The sequence below is a fragment of the Condylostylus longicornis genome, unplaced genomic scaffold, assembly GCF_029603195.1.
Source record: "Condylostylus longicornis isolate FDR11 unplaced genomic scaffold, ASM2960319v2 ptg000007l, whole genome shotgun sequence".
In the NCBI taxonomy this organism is placed as follows: Eukaryota; Metazoa; Arthropoda; class Insecta; order Diptera; family Dolichopodidae; genus Condylostylus; species Condylostylus longicornis.
In genome coordinates, this window is record NW_026577976.1 from 572,726 (window position 1) to 594,017 (window position 21,292).

Sequence of the window (21,292 nt, forward strand, 5' to 3'; positions counted from 1 at the left end):
GAAAATCCTATAAACTGTAATAAAATTAAATATAAAACAAAAATTTTTGAAAATAAAAAAAACTAAACAAAAATTTTTTAAAATTATTTTTAATAATTTTTGCATTAAATTTTATTTCGTTTTTAATTAAATATTTATTGCTAAAGTTTCTTTTATTATTCTAATTATATATATATATATATATATATATATATATATTATATAAGTATATAGCTGTTTAATGATATATAACTATTTTAATATTTAATTTATAATTAATTTTTTTAATATTTTACAAAGATTTCTCACTTATTTTGCATTTTATACAATTTATTAAAAATTTCTTTTTTTTGCATTTAAATTTTAAATTAAATTTTATTCTTTCTGTTTTTCATTAATTTTTAGTTTAATTTTCTGCTACTGCATTACCAAAGAATTTGTTTTTCAATTTTTATGAATTTAATAATATTTTAAGAAGTTTTTATTACTTATTTAGTATATAATATGTTTTTAAAACGAATATCGTTTTATAAATACTTAAAAATCAAATTTATAAGCAAATTTTTGTTTGTGTGCCTTATGCTATCAAATATTTTTGTTTTATATTATTATTAATTAATTATAATAAATTTTAATTATATTTTTTTTTTATTTTTCGATCTTCTATAATATTATATGAAAATTAGTACCTATATGAGAAAATTTAATATTATTTTACAAGTTAATTTTATAACAAAAAATTAAAATAATAATCAAAAAAAAAAATTCATATATTTTTAATATTTAATTAAAATTATTAATTATTATTCTAAAAAATAATTATGTATAACTAAAATTTTAATGAATTTAATTAATAATTACAAAGTATTTTTATTATTTATAAATTTGATTTTAATATTTTTATAAATATTTTATTTACAATTTCTTTATTATTTAAATGTTAATTAAATTTAAGAATTTTTTTTTTAATTTTTCATTTTTGTATAATAAAAGCTATCTGATTTAATTTTTAGTATATTTCTAGTATTGCTATATATTTTTTTTCTTCTGGAATTTTTAAGGAATTATTAAAATACACGAGAACAACTAAGATGATAGAAACGTTTAATAAATCAAAAATAATATTTAAAATTTAGTAAAATGAAATTGTGTTAATATGAGGCAGTAAAAATTAAATGTGAAAATTATGTTTTCATGCTAAAAAAATAATAATAAATTTATTAAGAAAATTACGATTCCTTCAATATTATAACGAAATTCTTAAATCTTGCTCATTTGCTATAACAGTAATTTAATTCAATAAAATGCGATTTCTTAGCTATTTGTATACATAGAAATAAGAACTTAAAGCATTCCTTTATTGTATAAAAATTCTAATTTTCCAGCTCGAAAATTATCGCTCAGAATAAATTATAAAAAGCACCAGAAATACATTATTAACACCAAATATTTAAAATTCGATATTGTCAATTTTGCAAGTTTTGAGTTACAGACTGTTCAAGCAAATATGTATTGAAAAATTCATTCAGTTGAATGAGTAAATTTTTATTTTATTTATTGAAAATTTGCATATATTTAGGCGTATAATATTCACATGAGATTAAAATTAATCTACTGATCTAGTTCAATTTAATAGAAATGATCAAAATTGAACAATAATTTTTTGAAATCGAAGTTAATCGGAATTTTATAATAATATTGTTTTTAACTAACTATACAGAATAAATATTTTTTTAATGTTATATTGAAATTGTATAATAATAATAATAATGAAAATTTGAACATAAAAATTGAATATAATTGTTAAAGAACACGCTAGCTGGCAATATAGAATTTATTTTTAAAATTACATTTTAATTGCAAAATTCAACAAAATTATTATATCAATTATAATAAATAAATAATTACATTAGAAAATTGAAATTAGAATGTATGTCATATCATAATTAGGATGTATGTATGAATTAATATTTAAAAAAATCTATTAATTTTTTACTCATGCATAGATTCGAACTATTGTAAATTATTTAAATGTAAAGCAATAAATTTATTTGGAAAAACAATTAATAATATTAGACTTGTATAACTTAATTTCATCATTTTATTATTTATTTTAATAGTAGATGTAGAAAAAATAAAATTTATAATCTATTTTTTTTGTGTCCTCATATTTTAATTGGAAAAAGAAATAACATGTTAAATTAATTAAATTAATTATAGACTATGTGTATGTTTACAGAGCGAATCAGTAATCAGTTACGTAGAATGAGTAAAATTTTTGCTCAGAATTTATTGTCAAATCTGAATGGTTTCCGAGGTACAAGAATCTTAAAGAATTTTTACGAAACTTCTACTTGCCCAAATTTCTTTGCTTCTAACTTCCCTTTCGAAAAAGATAGAAGCTTGAAATAAACAGTTTTTGAAAGAGTTAGTACAGAAGTTTAAAGCAACATATTATTTGCTTTTTTGTTTTATGTACTTTCAGAATCTACTAAGCAATCGAACTTTAGAAAAAAATCAAATTTTTCGGTTTTTTTATTTTTCTTAGTTTAATCCAATAATTTCGTACAAAATTTTTTGAAGTTTGGAATTTTTTTTACTCATTTGTTCTAGATGATGGTATATGTTATGTCACTGATTACTGAATCATCTTGTATACAAACATAAAGCGTTAATACACAAAGATAATTTAGTTTACATGACCATAGTGTGTTTTTGTAAAATATTCTACCATTTTTAATATTTATGTTTTATACAATATGTAAAATGTAAAAAAGCATGTAAATTTTATAATTTTAATCAATTGAATATCATTATTTCAATCGTGTATGCGTATGTGATTATCGCGTTCTTATATACTCATTTTAATTCAACAATAGTTATATACAAACGCAAATTATTAACATAAAAAGTAGCTTTATATAATCATTTAATCACAAAAAATTACTTGTATGTTACTACTCGTATGTTCATTAATTGCATGTTGTTTTCTTTTTTCAAAAAAAAGGTCATTTACCATTTCTCTCACTTTTTTTTCCTGATTTTTCGATAATTAATTTTAGTCACGGAAATCAATTATAAATATAATAGGTATAGGCAGGTACATGCATATACATAATAAAAAATTAAATATTAACATTTTAAAATAACATAACAGAATATAAAAAAATAAAATAGAAATTACCAAATATACAATTATTAGTGTAATAAATTTTTTCATCTAATTTAATTGTTTTAATAATCTATACATATTGTGTATATTCTCACAATTCTATATTATAGTAAATGTTATACATAATATTTTTTTTATTTAATTATCTTACATAATATTATTTATATATATTTTAAATCATGTTAATAATTTCTATGTAATTTAATATGTTTCATATGCAGATGTATATATATATATATATGTATATACATTATGATAAAAATTATTAATTGCTTGTTTATTGTTATTATTTTTTATCAATAATCATTAATTTTATTTTAGAATTTATTTACAAAAATTAAACATTAGTATAAGAATATATTGTATAACACAAATTATATTCAAAAAATATTCAAATGTTATACAGTGTGTTTTACAAACAAAAATATACATAAGCAAATATAGAAGTTCACCAAAAATAACTTGGGGAATTAAGGGTATGATTTTATAAACAGGCGTGTATCACATTTTTTCCCATTGAAAACAAAAAACAGATTACATTATGAGCTTTTTGAAAAAAAAAATAATAGATTACATTTGCAAATTTTTATGATTTTAATATGAAAATATTAATAGTGTTAAAATATTAATAAATTATTAAGAAAATATGAATAAGATTAAATTAAATAAAGGAAAGTCTACTCTTATTATAGAATTAACCTGGATATTTCAGGACTTTATCATAAACGTTGTATGTCACGGTATGTATAGTGTAAACTGCGTTATATTTATATTCATAAATAAAATGTTGCTAATCTAGTTTATTCAATAGATTATCGGCTAGTATAGGGGAACTATCGGCATTATAGGGAAATTGTTATGAGTAAGGCAGTTTAATCATATGAATTGTATTGCATTTATAGAATTTTTAAAAGTATATTACGAACCCAGCACATTATGTTTTTGTAGTATATAGAGTTTATCAAAATCTCTTCATGAGTTTCCCTAAAAATTACGATATAACCATACTAATTCTACAAATTTATTGTGTCTTGATAGAAATATTATTATAAAGACATATAAAGAAAAGCTCAATATAAATATGAATGTTATGTAAATTAGAATTTTAATTCAAAATAATAATGGTGGCATGCAAAACTAGGCCTTAATAATTTTTGTTATGAAAATTTAAACTATGCATAATTTAAATTCTACAGGAATATTGTTCGTAAGAATTTATTTTGTAAGAATTTCTTTATCACTATAAATCCAAATATGGACTGTTGAAAACTGTGCATAACAATAATTAAAAGGCTAACTAAGAACAGTTTTGATAATTATTCAAATCAATTTACTTTTTTAGGAAATAAATTAAAATGCAATGGTATTGCATATAGATGCGACTTGAAGATCCTAATCAGTTTTCGTATAGCTGTAAATTTTTATATGTATAGCAAAAATAGGCTAGTTTAGTTTATTTATGGTTGGAAGCAAAACGAATAAATTATATAAAAAATACTGCTTCTTAATATTAATTTTTTACATTCTGTGACGCAGAACATTTTTTCATTAACATTTTTTTACGAAAATTTTTTTTTCATAAAAATTTAAAATTTCAAAAATAATATTATTTGTGATGATTTTAATTTGTAAAAAAACTAAATTTTGCAAAATTTTGTGAAACATCCTGTATTATTTGCTCAAGGTATGTGTTAAGAAAAAAAATAAACTAAACCTTTTAAGTGACACGTGGTTTTCTAGCACAACATGTTTCGTTTTACACGAAATAAAAAATTATACATTTTTTTTAATTAATTTAATTTCATAATATCACAAAAAAAAATTTTTTCGAATCTAAATTTCAAATAAGGAAAAAAATGAATTTTAATTAATTTTGTGTATTGTTGTTTTTGTTGTTTTTTTTCTATACTATTTTAATTTTCTACATTAATTTTAAATGATTTGGTTTCTAAATTTATGATTTTTTTGATAATAATTTTTTTTTTTAAATATTTTTTATTTTTAATTTTTATTTATTAAATTTTATTTTCATTCATTAATTTCTATAATTTAAATTACTAATTTTTGTTTTATATTGTTATCTAATATTAAAAAAGGAAATATAAAAAAAAAAACTTAACTGGGCTACGGTATTTATCAACTATTATTATAATTGGAATTTAATGATAATTTTGGAATATCATCTTTTTCTGTTACTGTTGATGCTGCTGTTGTTATGATTGTTTTTAGTGTTGCTGCTTCATCTGACAATTTTAAAGTTTCTGTTGATGTAGTTGGTGAATTTATTGTTAATGTTGTTGTTGTAATTGTTGGTATTTTAATAGGAATAATATCTGAAGTTGTAGAATTTGTTGTTTTTGTAAATATTGAATTAGTTGTTGTTGTTGTTGTTTCTGTTGATGGTAGTTTAGTTGCTATTGTTACTAATAATTAGCATCCGGCCGCATGAGTTTCTGCCCACGGTTGTAAACCATGTAATGCTGCTAATGGTGCACCATTTGGTGGCGGTCCACCAACACCAGGTAATGGTGCTTGTGGTGGTGCAAAACCTTTACTTATTGCTTCTGCTTGTAATGATAACATTAAACGATTTGCAGCTTGTCTCTCGGCTTCACGCTCTTCAGCTGTTTGTCTTCTGAAATAAATTAATAAGTTAAAGTTTTCTTTTCTTTTAAGTATAATTCATATATTGTGTATATAAGTATATATATTTTTAATACATGGGCATTTGATTAAAATAAAAGCTAAAAATGATATCGAGGGGCGAATCAAAATCGTATGGGGACGCGTACATTGTACACTTTATTTGTTTATGTACAATATATGCACCTCCCGCTTTTGGACTATAGACAATAAAGAGTGTGCTAGCTAGTCAGCAGACATTTTTAGTTATAAAGTATAAATATAGGATTTTTCAATTTAGATTTTTCAACCCATAATCAATATAAGTTCAAAAAATTTCCTGAATAACGCTGTTACTGATTAATTTTTTTTTTGAAAATTTTGGATTATGAAGAAGCGGGGCCTAGGTTTACAGTCTGCTCAACTTATAGATTAATTCGACTTTGACTGCAAGTCTCAATTAGTTCAATTATTTTAGAACTTTTGAGATTTCTTATAGAAATACTTTGTTTTCAGAGTAAATATTTTATATTGAAACCTTCTTTTCTAAAAATTTAAATTTATTAATCTGAATTATTTTTATCACATACCCTTAAGTTTCACAAAGTTTCTTAATTTTTATTAATTTTAATTAAATTTTTATGTAAGTTAATTGAACAAGAATATTAATAAACTTTTTATTCCTATACATTATGTGTATTTATGTGTATATTTCTCAAGGGTAGAATATCTTACAAAATTATTATCAAATTTATATTACAAAACTATAAAATAATATTTATTATTCATATGTACATTTATGTATATATATATGACTGTAACATTTACGTAGATTCATTCAAATGTTAAAAAGTTATTTCCAGTAATAGCACATATAAACATTTTATCAATATTTTATTAAAAACACTTGTATAAATTTTATGAGATTTTCCTTTCATACACCTTATAACATTTTTTCTAAATACCATATTATATTCAATTTATTGATAATGATGAAGATGATGGTAATGATGATGATGATGATACCAAAGCTGTTATTTCAATAATAATAATAATATAATATTATAATATACGTATAAATTGAATTTAATGAACATGAGAAGCATTTATGATAATAACATATACTTATATACATGTGTATATTAAGGAAACATTATAAAACTATAAAAATATAAAAATTATATGTAATTATACAAGGCATACTATTCGTATATGTATACTTAAATTTTCATATATTATAAGGTATTCATATATATTATATATATATATACAAAGAATATATTATTATAATTTTTGTGATGATACAGGTACAGGTGGGCGATGAAAATTATGTTGATTGCCTATATACTATGCCATACCAAATATAAATGCAAGTAAAATGAATAAACTCAAATTATATACTAGAATATTACACATACATACTATAATTATATATGAATGTTTAAAAGCATGAATATATGGTAGAGAAACTTTATGACATGAAGACGTCAACAGAATATTTTGAAACTTTATTTTCAATGTTTGTATAGATATGTATACATACATATATACAAAATATAATAAAGGATCTTTTTATATAATATCCTAAATAATAATATAATCAGAAATAGTTTCTTTTAAGTATGAATTAACAGTGTTGTAATTGAGGCAAAAACAAGTATATCATAAAATGTATACTGCAACTTTAAAAGTATATCATTTGATGATAGCATAATACTTATATGAAATATATTATGTATGATTACTTTGGAATATCACATACATGTTGTATAATTAAATATTAATATTTTTGGAATTGTTAAATAATATTGTGATGATTTAAAAGTGATATAAGTAGTTTGGTATAGAATTTGTAATTATAAAAATTTTTTGATGAAAATTATTATTTTAGGAAGAATGGTGAAGTCTGCCATTAAATTAATATTTATTTTAGTAATTAAGGAGAAGAGTTGTTGAAATTTTGGATATTGTATTTATTTCATAAAAGAGTTTGTATAACAATAATAATTAATATTGTGCGCTCTTATATGGCACTTAGGGCTTATTAAAATATTGAATATTTTTGAAAAAAAAGAACTAGATTTTATTAAAGAGTTATTGTGATATCTATATAAGAAATTATATAGAATAAAACTTATGCTCTCAATATAGTTGATAATTGGTAAGGTTGCAAACCATGTATTGTGGGTTAATTATTATTTCTCTATAATAAGATTAATGTTCCATTTATGCAACTTCTTTCATGATTTTCAAAATTTTCACAATATAAGCAATATATTTTTAATTATATTTTAGTTTAATTATATTGTATGCAATAATTTAAAAAAAATAACTATTTTAAAAAATTTAGCTCAGTCTAACCGGTTAATTCCACTTATTCTAATTTAAGACAGTGTTAAATGTAAATTATACTCATATAATTGAAATACTTAAGTAAATTATCTTAATAACTTTATATTGAAATACATTATTTCAATATTAAATATTAATAAGAACTCTCTTAAACGATATACATATGCGTTTATATCAAATAATCAGATTTAAAATGAAATAATGGTCCGAAGTAGTTAAAGCAGCAAGGCTAAATTTATGTTTTTAATATTAAATTTATCATAATTATCTTATACATTCATATATGTATTCATTTTAAAAAAATCTTTCAAATAATTAATAATTTCATTTGAAAATCACTAAATTATTAAGGAGCTAATTCGCGTTGTCCCAATTTAACACGCCACACTATACTATTACACAAATGTATACATATATAAAAATACACAGTATGATTCACTAAACAAGTTCTTCATAGAATTCACATAATGTAGTATCGTTTACATAGAACATTAAAAATAAGTAAAGTTGTTGTTCAAAATTAAAAGTTAAATTGGAACAGCTTTCGAAATTTTAAGAATCAAACAGTTTATGAAATTTTAACGTTCAATCAAATTAATGGACCATATTTTTTGTCTATATAAATTGCATTCTATGAAAAGTAGAGGCTTCAATTCAAAAAGTAACAAATTAAATTTTAAATGGACTCATGAGGGGCATCTTGTATACTTTCGGAATGGCACGCATCATAATTTTATTTTTAATTTTTTTTAATTCCCGTTTATGTCAAATTCTTTTTTTTTTTTTGTAAAAACGAAATATTTGTTCTGTATATACAACGATTTGCTTCGGAAGCCCCTGAGTTTGCAATCTGAATTTTGAAGAAAAATATTGCCTGCTTTTATTGGCATATATGCAATATGATGAAACATTATTATTCATAAATCACATGATATACATGTTATCTAAGATTCGATGTTCCTTCCAAAGCATCCAAAGATAGAATGCGCCCAGACGAACAAAAAACGATAAATAAGAAACTTGTAATTATGAGCAAATGACGATTTAAGAAAAATTTATTGGAAAAAATTTTTTAAAAATTTTAAATTTTCACTCAAATATTTCGGAAAGCAAAAAAGTTCTTAGTAAGAATGATGCACCGCCAAAAAGGAACTTTTATTAGCTTAGAAATTAATACACCATATTGGTTTTGTTTGTCATATTTTACGACTTATCAGTTGAACTATAAAAATTATATGGTTTTTCAGAAATTCCAAGTTTGAGCTCTAATAGTACGAGAGAGAGAAGGCTCAAGCCGCAAAATGTTACTTGATGCTTTTTGGTCGCCTGAACAATGTACTAAAATAATATCAATTTGTCTTTCATTTATATTTTATTGTTCGTCATTTTATCACTATGCTTCGGGAGTATTATCGAGTCTTGCCTACTCTGTATATATATTTTAAGTAGCGTATTGGTTATAAATTCTCATTTTTTCCATTTTTTTTTTTCTTAAAAAAAAATTATTTTATTTTATTTTAATAATAACATGATACTTATAACAATAATCTTTCTTTTTTATAACTTCCATCATTTAATAATTTCCTATATATTTATGCCCATTAAATAAAAATTTGTATATGTATGTACATACAAGTGAATAGAATATGTACATTTTTATAATTTAGAAAATGAGTGAATAAAAAAATATAAAAAATCTATAATAATTAACTTTTTGTTCTTTAACATTTATTTTTTATACAAAAATGTTTTATAAAAACACATACATATTGTATTTCTCACCTTTAGATTATACGAAACAAAAAAAAATCAATTAAATGGGAAGTTCACATCAGATATTTATTTATAAATGTACAAATTACAAAATTACACTTATATGTACAAATATCAAGAAAAAAAAAAATGTTTAATAAAAAACATGTTATTTTTTTTTCTATTGCTTCTTTTTTTAACAATTACCATGTAATATGTATACATTTGTACCTGTAATTATTAATATAGGCAAAGGTAATTTTGTTATTTGAACTCAACAGCAAAAAAAAACGATTTAAAAAGTAGTAAAAAACATAAGCATTATGCCTATAAGCACATTAAATCATGAAGGTTATGTATAAAATTAGAAACGAAAAAAAAAAATCATAATTACATTCACTTTAAAATGGTGATAACCAATTTATTTAAAAGTTATAATATAGCTATATAGAGAATGTTAAAATTGAAATTAAAAATAGAGAACTTTAATCAATTTTAATGATATTAACGTAATAATATGTAAAAGAAATATGGTATAAGCACCTACCATTTGTACAGGTGCGCGTAATTTAGTTAAGTGCTATGATTACCATTTTTGTTTTAAATGGCGAGAATTTTTTAATAATAAAAATTTGTATGATGATTTCTATTTTAAATGATTTCATAATTTATAAAATTTTATAAAATTGTATAATTTTTCTGACAATAAGGTAAGGCTTCTTAGGTATTATTTTACACAAAATCAAATGTATAATAAAATTAATTTAAAACTTTTTAAACTGAATTACACTTTGCCATTGTTTTGGAATAACAAAATAGAGAGAAAGATCTTAGAGTTAAAAAAAAAAACCATATAAAGTTTAACATGCCCGAATGAATTGAAGCGTTCATCTTGTTAGTAATGTAATGTTAGGAGTTTACCCTTAAAAGGAATGCATCCCTATAATAGAAAAGTGCGGATGTGCAATTCATTTGTTGAATTATAAATTTTAAATGAATTGCACTTGCGGTATAAATAATGCCACCACCATTATCAAGCTGAAATTATTTTCCAAAGCATTCGAATGTGACAAAATTTACAAAAAGAATGCTTACTGTCTTATATTCCGAAATATTCCGATTGACACATTTCGTTTTTTTTTTTGTTAAATTTTTGAGTATTTTGAATGCATTTATAACGTGTTATCCAGATTCTTATAATTATTTTTTTTCATATTTAGAAAAAATTTGAACAAAAAAATAATTAAAATTAGATTGGTTTTTGTTTTTAAATTAAAAAGTTTTGTCAATAACTCAGTAAGAGTACCCTTCCTTTTGCTCAAAATGTTCAATATTCTAATACCAGCAGAGTGAAATAATTTCCAACACATTTTGTAGTTTCCATTCAAATTTTAAAATTATTTTTTATTTACTCTCTGAGTCTGGTGGCCGAATGTATATATGTGCGTACTCGTATATTGTATTAAAATAACACTGTAGGAGATCAAATATTTACATATAATTTACATTATTACTATGAGCTAATTATTTATATTATTAAATATTTATATTATTACTTTTTTAATATGACATGAGAAACTGATATATTTTGTTTATTAATTAAATTTGTGTTTAGGAACTGTAATGCTACAAAATTATAAGGCGAAAATAACCAAATATTTCAAATGGAATTTTATTATTTCGCAAGTAATTAAGTTAAGTTATAAACCTATATAAACGGTTATATAGAAATGTCAATAAACTGACTATCACAATTCGTTCTTTTTAGAATATTATACAAACAAACAATGTTGTACAGTACAAATTTTCTTATACATGAACATCAGCCATTACATATTTGAATTTCTTATAGAACCAAAGATGATGAGATAGAATAAGGTTTAACACCTTTGTAATAGTTACTAACAACTGTTATACCGACAACTAAAATCAACTTTATTTAAATTTAATTATATAATAAAAACTAATAGGTATGGCTCAGTTGTTTATAACTCAAATTATAAATGATACCGTAACTACTTCTATTGTAATATCGTTTCGCTTCCCAAAATTAGTTTTCCAATATATTAATTCAATTTCATATCACCAATCACAATCACCATAAAATTATAAAATACTGAAAATGCATAACATTAATAAAATTATATGGAATATATAGATCGTTTTTAAATAGTTTCCTAATGTTAATTATAATGATGGTGGAACAAGTGTTAGGCAATTAAATTCAAATAGTTGGAAGTATAATAGAGTTTTTTTTTCCCCACGGTTTCTATATACACACTATTATAATATGCGTATATAATATTAGTTAAAATTAGGTATTCGATTTATATATATATATATATATATATATATTCATTTGTTTGTGGACTTCATTTAATATTTTACATATATATGTATGTAATTATAAAATATAATAATGAAACCGCAAAATTGTATTGCGTTTATAAATTTTAATGATTTCAATAATTTTTCATTTTGTTCACTAATTTAAATTTAATTTTGTTATAATTGACTATTGTTTTATGGATAATTAATTATTTAATATTATTTTATTTGTTATACATACATGTTAATGTATATATATAGTCATAATATGCTTATATATACATACATATTTAATATTTAAGTAATTTATTTTTTTGTTCAAATATCTATTAGATAAATTGTTATTTTATGTTTTACACATGTTGATTTTGGTTTTTAATTAGTAAATTATATAATATTTTATTTAACAAAAATAGTATCAAGACTAAATTATACCTTGTTAACAATAAAAACGTTTTATTGGCAGTTGATTGAAAAAAAATCAACGACACCAATTTACAATTGTTTCATATTTGTTAAATAAATAATCGATAACTCAATAATTAAATGAAACAAGTCAATAACAAATAACATTCATATTTTTGCCAATTTAGGCAAATACCTTGACGAGGCCAAATCAATGGATGACTTTAATATACATCTGTGAAAGACACTTTATCTACATGATATTTCAAGTTTTATAGGTTGGTCCTCATTGATTTGTTTATCAAATTTCCAATGTTCCATAAACATGAAAGTTGTAATTTAAAGCGTTTGTAAGTGAAATGCTTTCCAATTGAGGAAAATTGTAAGAAGATGGAAATTTTACAGGCATTGGAAACCGATGCCGAAAATTTATAATAATTTTTGAAAATCCTGTATTACATGATTTGCAACTTATTTAAATTAGTATCTAATTTAAACTTTAGCAGCATAATAAAGAATTACCAGAAATTCAAAAAAATTCTAACATTATTAATTTTTTTGTTGTGTTTGACCATCGGACTTCGATAAAAAAAATGGCTTAAGGGAACGAATTGTCATATTTAGTTTTGCTGGCAATTGAAGTGATGTGTAATTTAAACATTACTTTATTTGTTCAATTCATTTAATTTGGACCCCAATAATTTTCAAGTTGGATTACATGAAGGAAACATATTTTTATTTTATTAGCAATCAAAATTATCCTGAGTTTTCATTTTTACTTCATGAGAATTCACCGCCCAATCATTCCTTTACTGAAATAATGGACCAAAAAATCTATAGAATATTGCAAATTTAAAAATAATACAACTTGACGGTGTATCTGCTGTGTTGAATATCATTGTTGTCTCAGAAACTTAAAAAAATTAAAAGACGAGACAATCTTTGATCTTTATTTAATTAACATAAAAGATTTGACAATCATTGCCTAAGTATATAATTCTTATGAAAATTTTTAAATCGATATGGTTTTTAATCGAAAATATTTAAGATTTCAGTTTTCGTACAAATACCGGAGTATACATACAGAAATGTACCGGAGTATACCGGAATGCATTTACTAAGTCGCAATGATTGGATTTTAGAAAAAAAGTATATTGTATGTAGGTACTTCACTAATAATTTCAAGAACATATGCCTTCAAAAATTTTCAAAAAATCGACTACTTGATTGCTCAAACTATCGAATTATTATACAACTCTTAATCGTATTTAATTTAACTTAAAAAACGACAAAGACATGAACGTTGCCATAATCTTAAATTACCAAAAATAATTTCTACATAAAATAAAATGCAGATCAACACCACCGCGCGCTCATTCTTTTCTAATCAAGTATATTAAGAATAAAAGAAGACCGCTTATGTGTTTTTTATATATAAAAGTTATAAAAGGAAAAAAAAAAACAAAATGTTTCTTTTGTTTCATAAAAACTTTAAACGTTTTAACATTTTTTAATATTTTATTTTTTTTCTTCTTTTTAAATTTCTTTAGATCTTATTATTTTCAATTTAAAAAAAAAAATTTTTATTAGTAAACGTTTTCTTGTTTGTTTTTCAACTTATATTATCATACATACAAGCATACACAATATAAAATACATTATTATCAAGGAGCCAACTTAGTTAAACTATAAAATGAAAAAATATACTGGGACATGGGAATGTAAAAAGTGTATAAGGACATCAGGTCTTATATTGTCACCAAGATAATGTTAAAAGTCATATCGCCATGAATATTTTGCTCTGGATATATAAGATCCTTTATTTTATTAATAAAAATTTTAATACAAATTCACTACATATGTATGTAGAGTCAGCTTGAAAGACAAAATTTAGAAAAAATGAAACAATTTTGCCGTCTTTTTTCGATTTTTTTTGTAAAACAAACGGTGAAACAGTAAAAATTCTTAAATGTATTTATGTCTAAAAAACTTTTATATCCTTTCATATAATATTAAAGGTTTTAAAATAAAAATCATTATAAAATATTCAAAAGGATATAAAAGCGACAATTGCTTTTGTTTTAAAGTATTTTTGTACAAAAAAAAAAAAAAAAACAAGATAAGTGTATGATTGTATTAATAATGAATACGATTTTCAGAGAAAAAAAAAACCAAGTAAAATTCATTGTAATTGTGTTGGTTAGAATTCATATTTTTTTTTTGTTACTTTTTAAAGATTGTGTCCTTGTAGCAAAAAAAATTCATAGCATATAGCAGGAAAATATTAAAGAGAATTTAAAATATAAAAATTGATAAATTTAATAATGGCGTAACTTGAAATTATAATAAGTTTTTTCTCATTAAATTAAAAATTTTATAAAACAAAATCAATATTTAAATTAAATTTATCGGTTTCCATTACGATAAAAATATTTACAAATTGGCTTGTAAGAGATATTTAAAAAGAAAAAATGTTAATTTAATGTAAATAAGAATTTAGATTTGGCAATACTGTTATACAATTGCAGTACCAGTATATGAAGTACATATACACTAGAAATTAATAATTAATAAAAACCATAATTCATTTCTAGCCATAAAAACTCAAATAAGGACTTAGCGAAATTTAATTTTTGAATTAAATGTAAATTCACTCTTTGTAATGTTTAGCCTCCAATTGAAATCGACCATGTAAATGTTTCTCATCAAAATTTTTAATTTATATAAAAATTTTTCAATAAATAATGGGTAAATTATCGAATATTTTAAATCTTCTTTGGAAATTCAAATTTATTTAACATTAATTTTGTTTTAATAATTTTTTAAAGTTTTAAAAATTTTTGAATCAGAAACTTCTGATTTCAATTTTATATATTTGCATATTATATCCGAATAACGATGGTATACAGTAGTTGTGGTACCGGGCCTTTAATCGAAAGGGCTTAGATTCAAATCCTGGTTGGGATACTAAACAAAAATTAAAAGTTAAATTTCAAATATGATTATAATAAATTAAAGGATACTAATAATAAATTTCAAATATGGCATCTCAAAAATTTGTTCCAATATGTACGGCACAAATAGTATTATAGAAAAAAGAAAACATAATTAAATATTTAATTTATATATATACATAGCTGTTATACTTTAATTAATTAAAAAAAATCTATGACAACAGGTTTTCTAAAATATTTAAATAATAATGAATATTATTAAACAAAATTTTCAATGTTCCCCCAAATAAATGAAATTTTTTAAAGAAATCTTCAATTGTTTCGCAAAATAGAAAAGCCTATTAGCAAATGTAAGAAGAAAATATTTAAACTTTTCAATCGTAAATAAATTCTACTCACAAATATACACAAATACAAAGAAGAGAAGATGAGAAAAAGAGAAAACAAAATGTTTTTCCTCTATATAGTGTAGTGTGCGCATTCAAATACATAAAAAAAATGTTGAATTTGCCGTCGGTTATTCACATAGTCTATGAATTAAATTTTTTAGCTCACCTGTCTATCTAATTCATCATTCTAGGAAAAAGTTAATAAAATATTTATGTACGTATTTTATTCAACAAAATTTATTTGTATATTATAAATAAATACGAAATGTATAGCATATTATAAATATGTAAGTATGTACAATACGCATATAAATATATATATATATATATATACTCGGAATATATACATATATTTATATTGCTTTTACGTGATGCTATATAATATATATAAATATCAGCTAAGAATATGGAGAATTTCTTAAACGTTTATAGTCAATCGTGTTTATTATCAATTGAAATGAAAAAACATTAAGCATGGCTCATCTACTCTGTAATGTTCTTTATAATATTAATTTTATATGAAATGAAAAAAACTAGGAAGTTAAGAATTCATTCTTTCTTTTTTCAAAATGATTAATAGTATATATGTATGTATACATATGTTGTAGTATAGAATTTAAAGATAGAATATAAAATATTATAGATATTTAGTAAAGTTACAATATTTCTTATTGTATTTTGAAAAATAGCAGCAAATTGCAAATTAAAAAAACAAAATAATTGTCAAAATAGAATATTTCATTAGGATAATTAATAAACGGATATTGATTTTTGACAAACCATAATGCAATTCATTATGAATTAATTTTGAGAAATTCAAAGTGTGAACATGCCTACAAGAACAGATTAAATAACTTTACATTTTGATGAAAACTAATTCTAATTACCGAATTTCATTATCTATAAATTTATTGTACATTATAGGGATAGGAAATTAAAGACATGGCATTCTTTGAGTAAACCCGGATTGTAAATTGAAAATTTCATTAATGCGATGTAGAAGCAAATCACTTTTGATCCCATCCACACATCCAAAATTTTTCCAATCCACTCAAATCAGAATAAATAAGCAATATAGAGCAAAAATTTCAATTCACTTTCAAAAACAAATTCCAAGACTTGTTACTAATTGCACTTTTTACTTTTAAAAATTGTACTTTTATATATTTATATAACAATTTCATTTAAATTATAGAAACTCAGTTTCTCTTTATTTTACATTTTTTTGGAATTTAACCCAAATTTTCGAAATCTTATAGGTCTCGAGTCTCGGTTTACGAATATTCATCTCTCAATCAAAATTATTTGCCTTCAATATTCGGTAACGCTTATTAATGTTATATTTAGTTTTCAAAATTCTTTTTTGAAATATAACAGTTTTTTAATTTATACAATTTAAATTATTGAAAGTGGTCAATTGTTTTATTACATGTAATTTCGTTTCCTTACCGCTATGAATATTTCTACATTTTATTTAACACAATTAAAAATTACATTTAATTAAGTAATTCAATATTAAATATATTTTGTAATTATTAATAAAATTGTAAAATTTCTAAAATTTTAATAGAGTATAATTAATTTAACAGCAAAAATAGTTAAAAAAAAAAATTAGGCTATAATCAATTTAAAAAATAAAATTAAACAAAACGGAAAAAACAAGCAATTAATTAATATTTAAAGAAAATAACAAATGAAATTGGAATAAAACAAGTAATAATAATAATAATAATGAAAATAATAATGATAATAATTATATTAAGTTTCTCTTTATTTATAATGATGATAATTAAAAAAGTAAAAATATTTAAATTAAGATAATTACAGTTTAAAAAACAAAAAACATTTTAATTTCATTTTAAATTGCTTTTTGTTTTATTGTTATTTCTTTTGTTATAATAGTTGAAAAAAAAATTAAATATCTGTTATAAATATACAAATGTGAAATCTTTTTACTCTTATAACTATGGCCGTTTTTAATTTTAATTCATAAAAGCTACGTATAACAATTATGATTATACCAACTATTCATTATTATCAAGTGAACCATCAATAAGAATTTAAAGAGAAAACATTGAATAATGGAATTGTTGTACACTTTAATAGGTAATTATTACACACATACGCACACAAAATTTATACAAATAGGAAAATTTATAGGTAGAAAATTTAAGATATTGTGTAATATTATTGTGCAGTATTTCTTTTGATATAGCTTGAATTATAAATGGAAAATAAAATGTTCACTAAAAATTAATTGACTTGATTAACGTAGTTTCAAGTCAGTTTGCATATAAATACGGAAATAATTGCCGGGCACAAGTATGCTTCGAGTATTTGATTTCCATAGCCCAATAGGGCATAACCATAATCTAATTTTTAATAAAATTAAAATATGAACTTAAAATCCGAGTTAATTAATAGTTTATTTTACAGTTTTTGAAATTGCCACATCAAATCTTGTAAGTCCGATTTACAGAATCGAAATCGACATAATAAAATGAAAATATAATATAATGAAATGTAATATAATGAAAAAACAGAAAAATTATAGTTGAAATTTTGACAATATTTTTGACAAACACTGTTGTCAAATTTTTCGAGAGAAGAATATTTATTTATTTTGGTTCCAGTAGCTACTTATTGTTAAAATGTATAAAAGTGCCATCTGGAAACAAATTTTTAAACTAAATTATTGATTACAAAATGTTTTTGATGAATCAATTCATTGCAATTAATGAAAAATTAATATATATTTTATGAAAAAAGTTTTATGCAAAAAGAAATTGTGGAAGAAACTTAATTGGGAGTTTAGCTCTTTTTAGAGTTTTAGAGTCAAAAATAAAAATTAATATTTAAAATGAAAAATTTGATAACTAAATTTTTGTTTTCAAAATTATTATAAGTGTCAATCCGATAATCTAAAATCTTATAAAATATTTCAGAATTTCTTTTAGAGAACTTCAATTCTACTGTACAGTACAGCGTAGTCAAATATCTTAATACATTGTTTATTCACTTGCAATATCAAATAATATCGTGCGATTTTAATAATTTTATTATTATTTCCTCTTTCAATTTCTTTGTAGATATTTTTAATAATTCTCTTAAATGTATTTTTTATACAATTTTTTTTTTCTGTGTTCCATTTAAAATTCATAGTCTATAGCTCAAGCATAAATGGTTAATAATATTCTTCTACCTATATATATTATGTAATTAGCACGCAAATGAAGGGATTTACTATTAAACTTTTAACTATATTAATGCACGTATACAAAAATATTCTTATACTTATACACTTTAATATTTAATGTATAAACTAATTATATTTGATGATGTTTGTTACATGTGTACGTTAGTATGTATAATATAGAGGAATAAGTAAAATTATGAGGCTATAAATAATATTTTATATGGCATTTAGATATGCACATAGAATAATAAAAGCACAATAATATTATAGTTGATAATAATAGTAGTAATAATAATCATAAATAATAATAATGATAATAATAATAGCAAAGTATATTATAAGATGTGAACAAATTAAATTATACTTCATTATCCACCATTATTAACTATTATATTAAAATACTTCTGACGCCATTTTTATTTTGTATATATTATTTGTTTCGTTATTTTTCATTTTTTGTCATTTCTTTATTACTTCTTTATTTTATTTATTATTTTTCATTTTCTTTTTGTTCATAGTTTTACTTTATATACCTTTTATGTTACCTTTTATTTTAAGTAATATTATTGCTGTACATAACTACTTAGTACCTTTATAGGTAAATGTGTTTGTAGAATTATTTTGTATACGTTATATAGCGTAGTTAATCATCTAAAATAGTTTCTTTTTGACATTAAAGAAAATATATTTAGGAATTACAATTTTTTTTATGAGAAAGTTTCGTGCAGAAATCTTTAATTTTATTATAGAGAATTAATACAGATGAAAAAAATTATTTTTATATAAGTATTTTATGTACACAGGCGTATACACCCAGCGCAGAAAAAACTGTCACATTGTTCTGTCTTTAAAAATTCTTTTAAAATTTTTAAATACTCTTCAACATTTATGCCACCTTAAGAACCATATTTGGTACTTAAAGTCTACCAACACCAAGTTTTATAATGGCCAAAACCATTACATAAGTTGATGAGATAACTGTTGGCGAAATGCAATCCTTGCAATAGAATTCTCCGGCTGTGCAAGGAACCGTCGGGTATTTACAACAATAAACAATTAAAAACTAATTGTTCTTTACAAGAAGTGAAAGGAGTGCGAAGCACAAAAACCAAGCTCAATATCTAATTCATTGCAACCTGTTTTATAGGAGGGAAATTAATTTAACACGGATTCGGAAAAAAAATTAAGTAAATATATACATATGAGGGTTTTTTCTGCGCTAGGTGTATAATATAAATAAATGTGTATGTGTGTATTTAATATTTACGTAATATTTACTATAAAGTAAGTAGTTAGTCTTTACGTGAGTAGTATATAAAATATATTTTAAGTATCATTTATAATATAAAAATGTTGTAGCCCATATTCATGCATATACGCAACATATTTATATACATATATATAAGAACTGTCGTAGAGAAATAAAATTAAAATTATCTTATTTATACACATATATACACACATTTACATTATTGTATGTACATATTAAGCAGATTTTTTCATTACCGACTTTAATATATAGTATGTAAGTAAAAAAAAATATGATAAAAAAAATTTTTTTTTGCTATTTTATTTTTTCGTTTATTGTTTCCTTTTAATTAATCAAAAACATGCGAATTTTGAATTCATTTCTAAACAAATTAACATTCTTATATAGTGTAAATACACACATATGCTTTTATACTCTGAGCAATAATTATTATATTAAAATATTTCAAAATTTTTAAATGAAAATGTTATGTTGAAATAGTAGAAATGTTGGGTATGCTAAAGCCTAAAACAGTATAAGTCAAATTTCGTTACAATTGAGTATAAAAACAAAATTTTGTACTCCGACATTTTGTTTTTTCTAGTAGTGTGATAAAATGTAAGTTAAATAAATGTTCATGTGAACCTGTTTATAGAAATAATATACATATATATGTATATGTACATTAATCAAAAGAAATTTATGCTAGAAATAAGAATATTGTTGTGACTCATATAAATGCAAGCGTTTAGTATCAGCCATTTATCGTATTAGCAAATAAATCTATAAGGAATTGTGTCAATTGTTATTTTTTTTTTATATTTTCATTATTTAAACATCATTATTATATAATTAACATTTTCATGTAATTTCAGCATTTAGCTGCTGAAGTAA

At 21.8% G+C, this 21,292-nt stretch overlaps 1 protein-coding gene across 1 annotated transcript in view; it reads right to left on the bottom strand.

The window, feature by feature from the left end:
* Window positions 1–5,179: 5,179 nt before the first annotated feature.
* Window positions 5,180–21,292, bottom strand: part of LOC129618485 (T-cell leukemia homeobox protein 3) — a 70,000-nt gene continuing 53,887 nt past the window's right edge. The window contains exon 5 of the mRNA XM_055533270.1: window positions 5,180–5,786. Coding sequence (XP_055389245.1) covers window positions 5,582–5,786 — 205 coding nt within the window. The 3' untranslated portion in view covers window positions 5,180–5,581. The remainder of the gene's footprint in view (window positions 5,787–21,292) is intronic.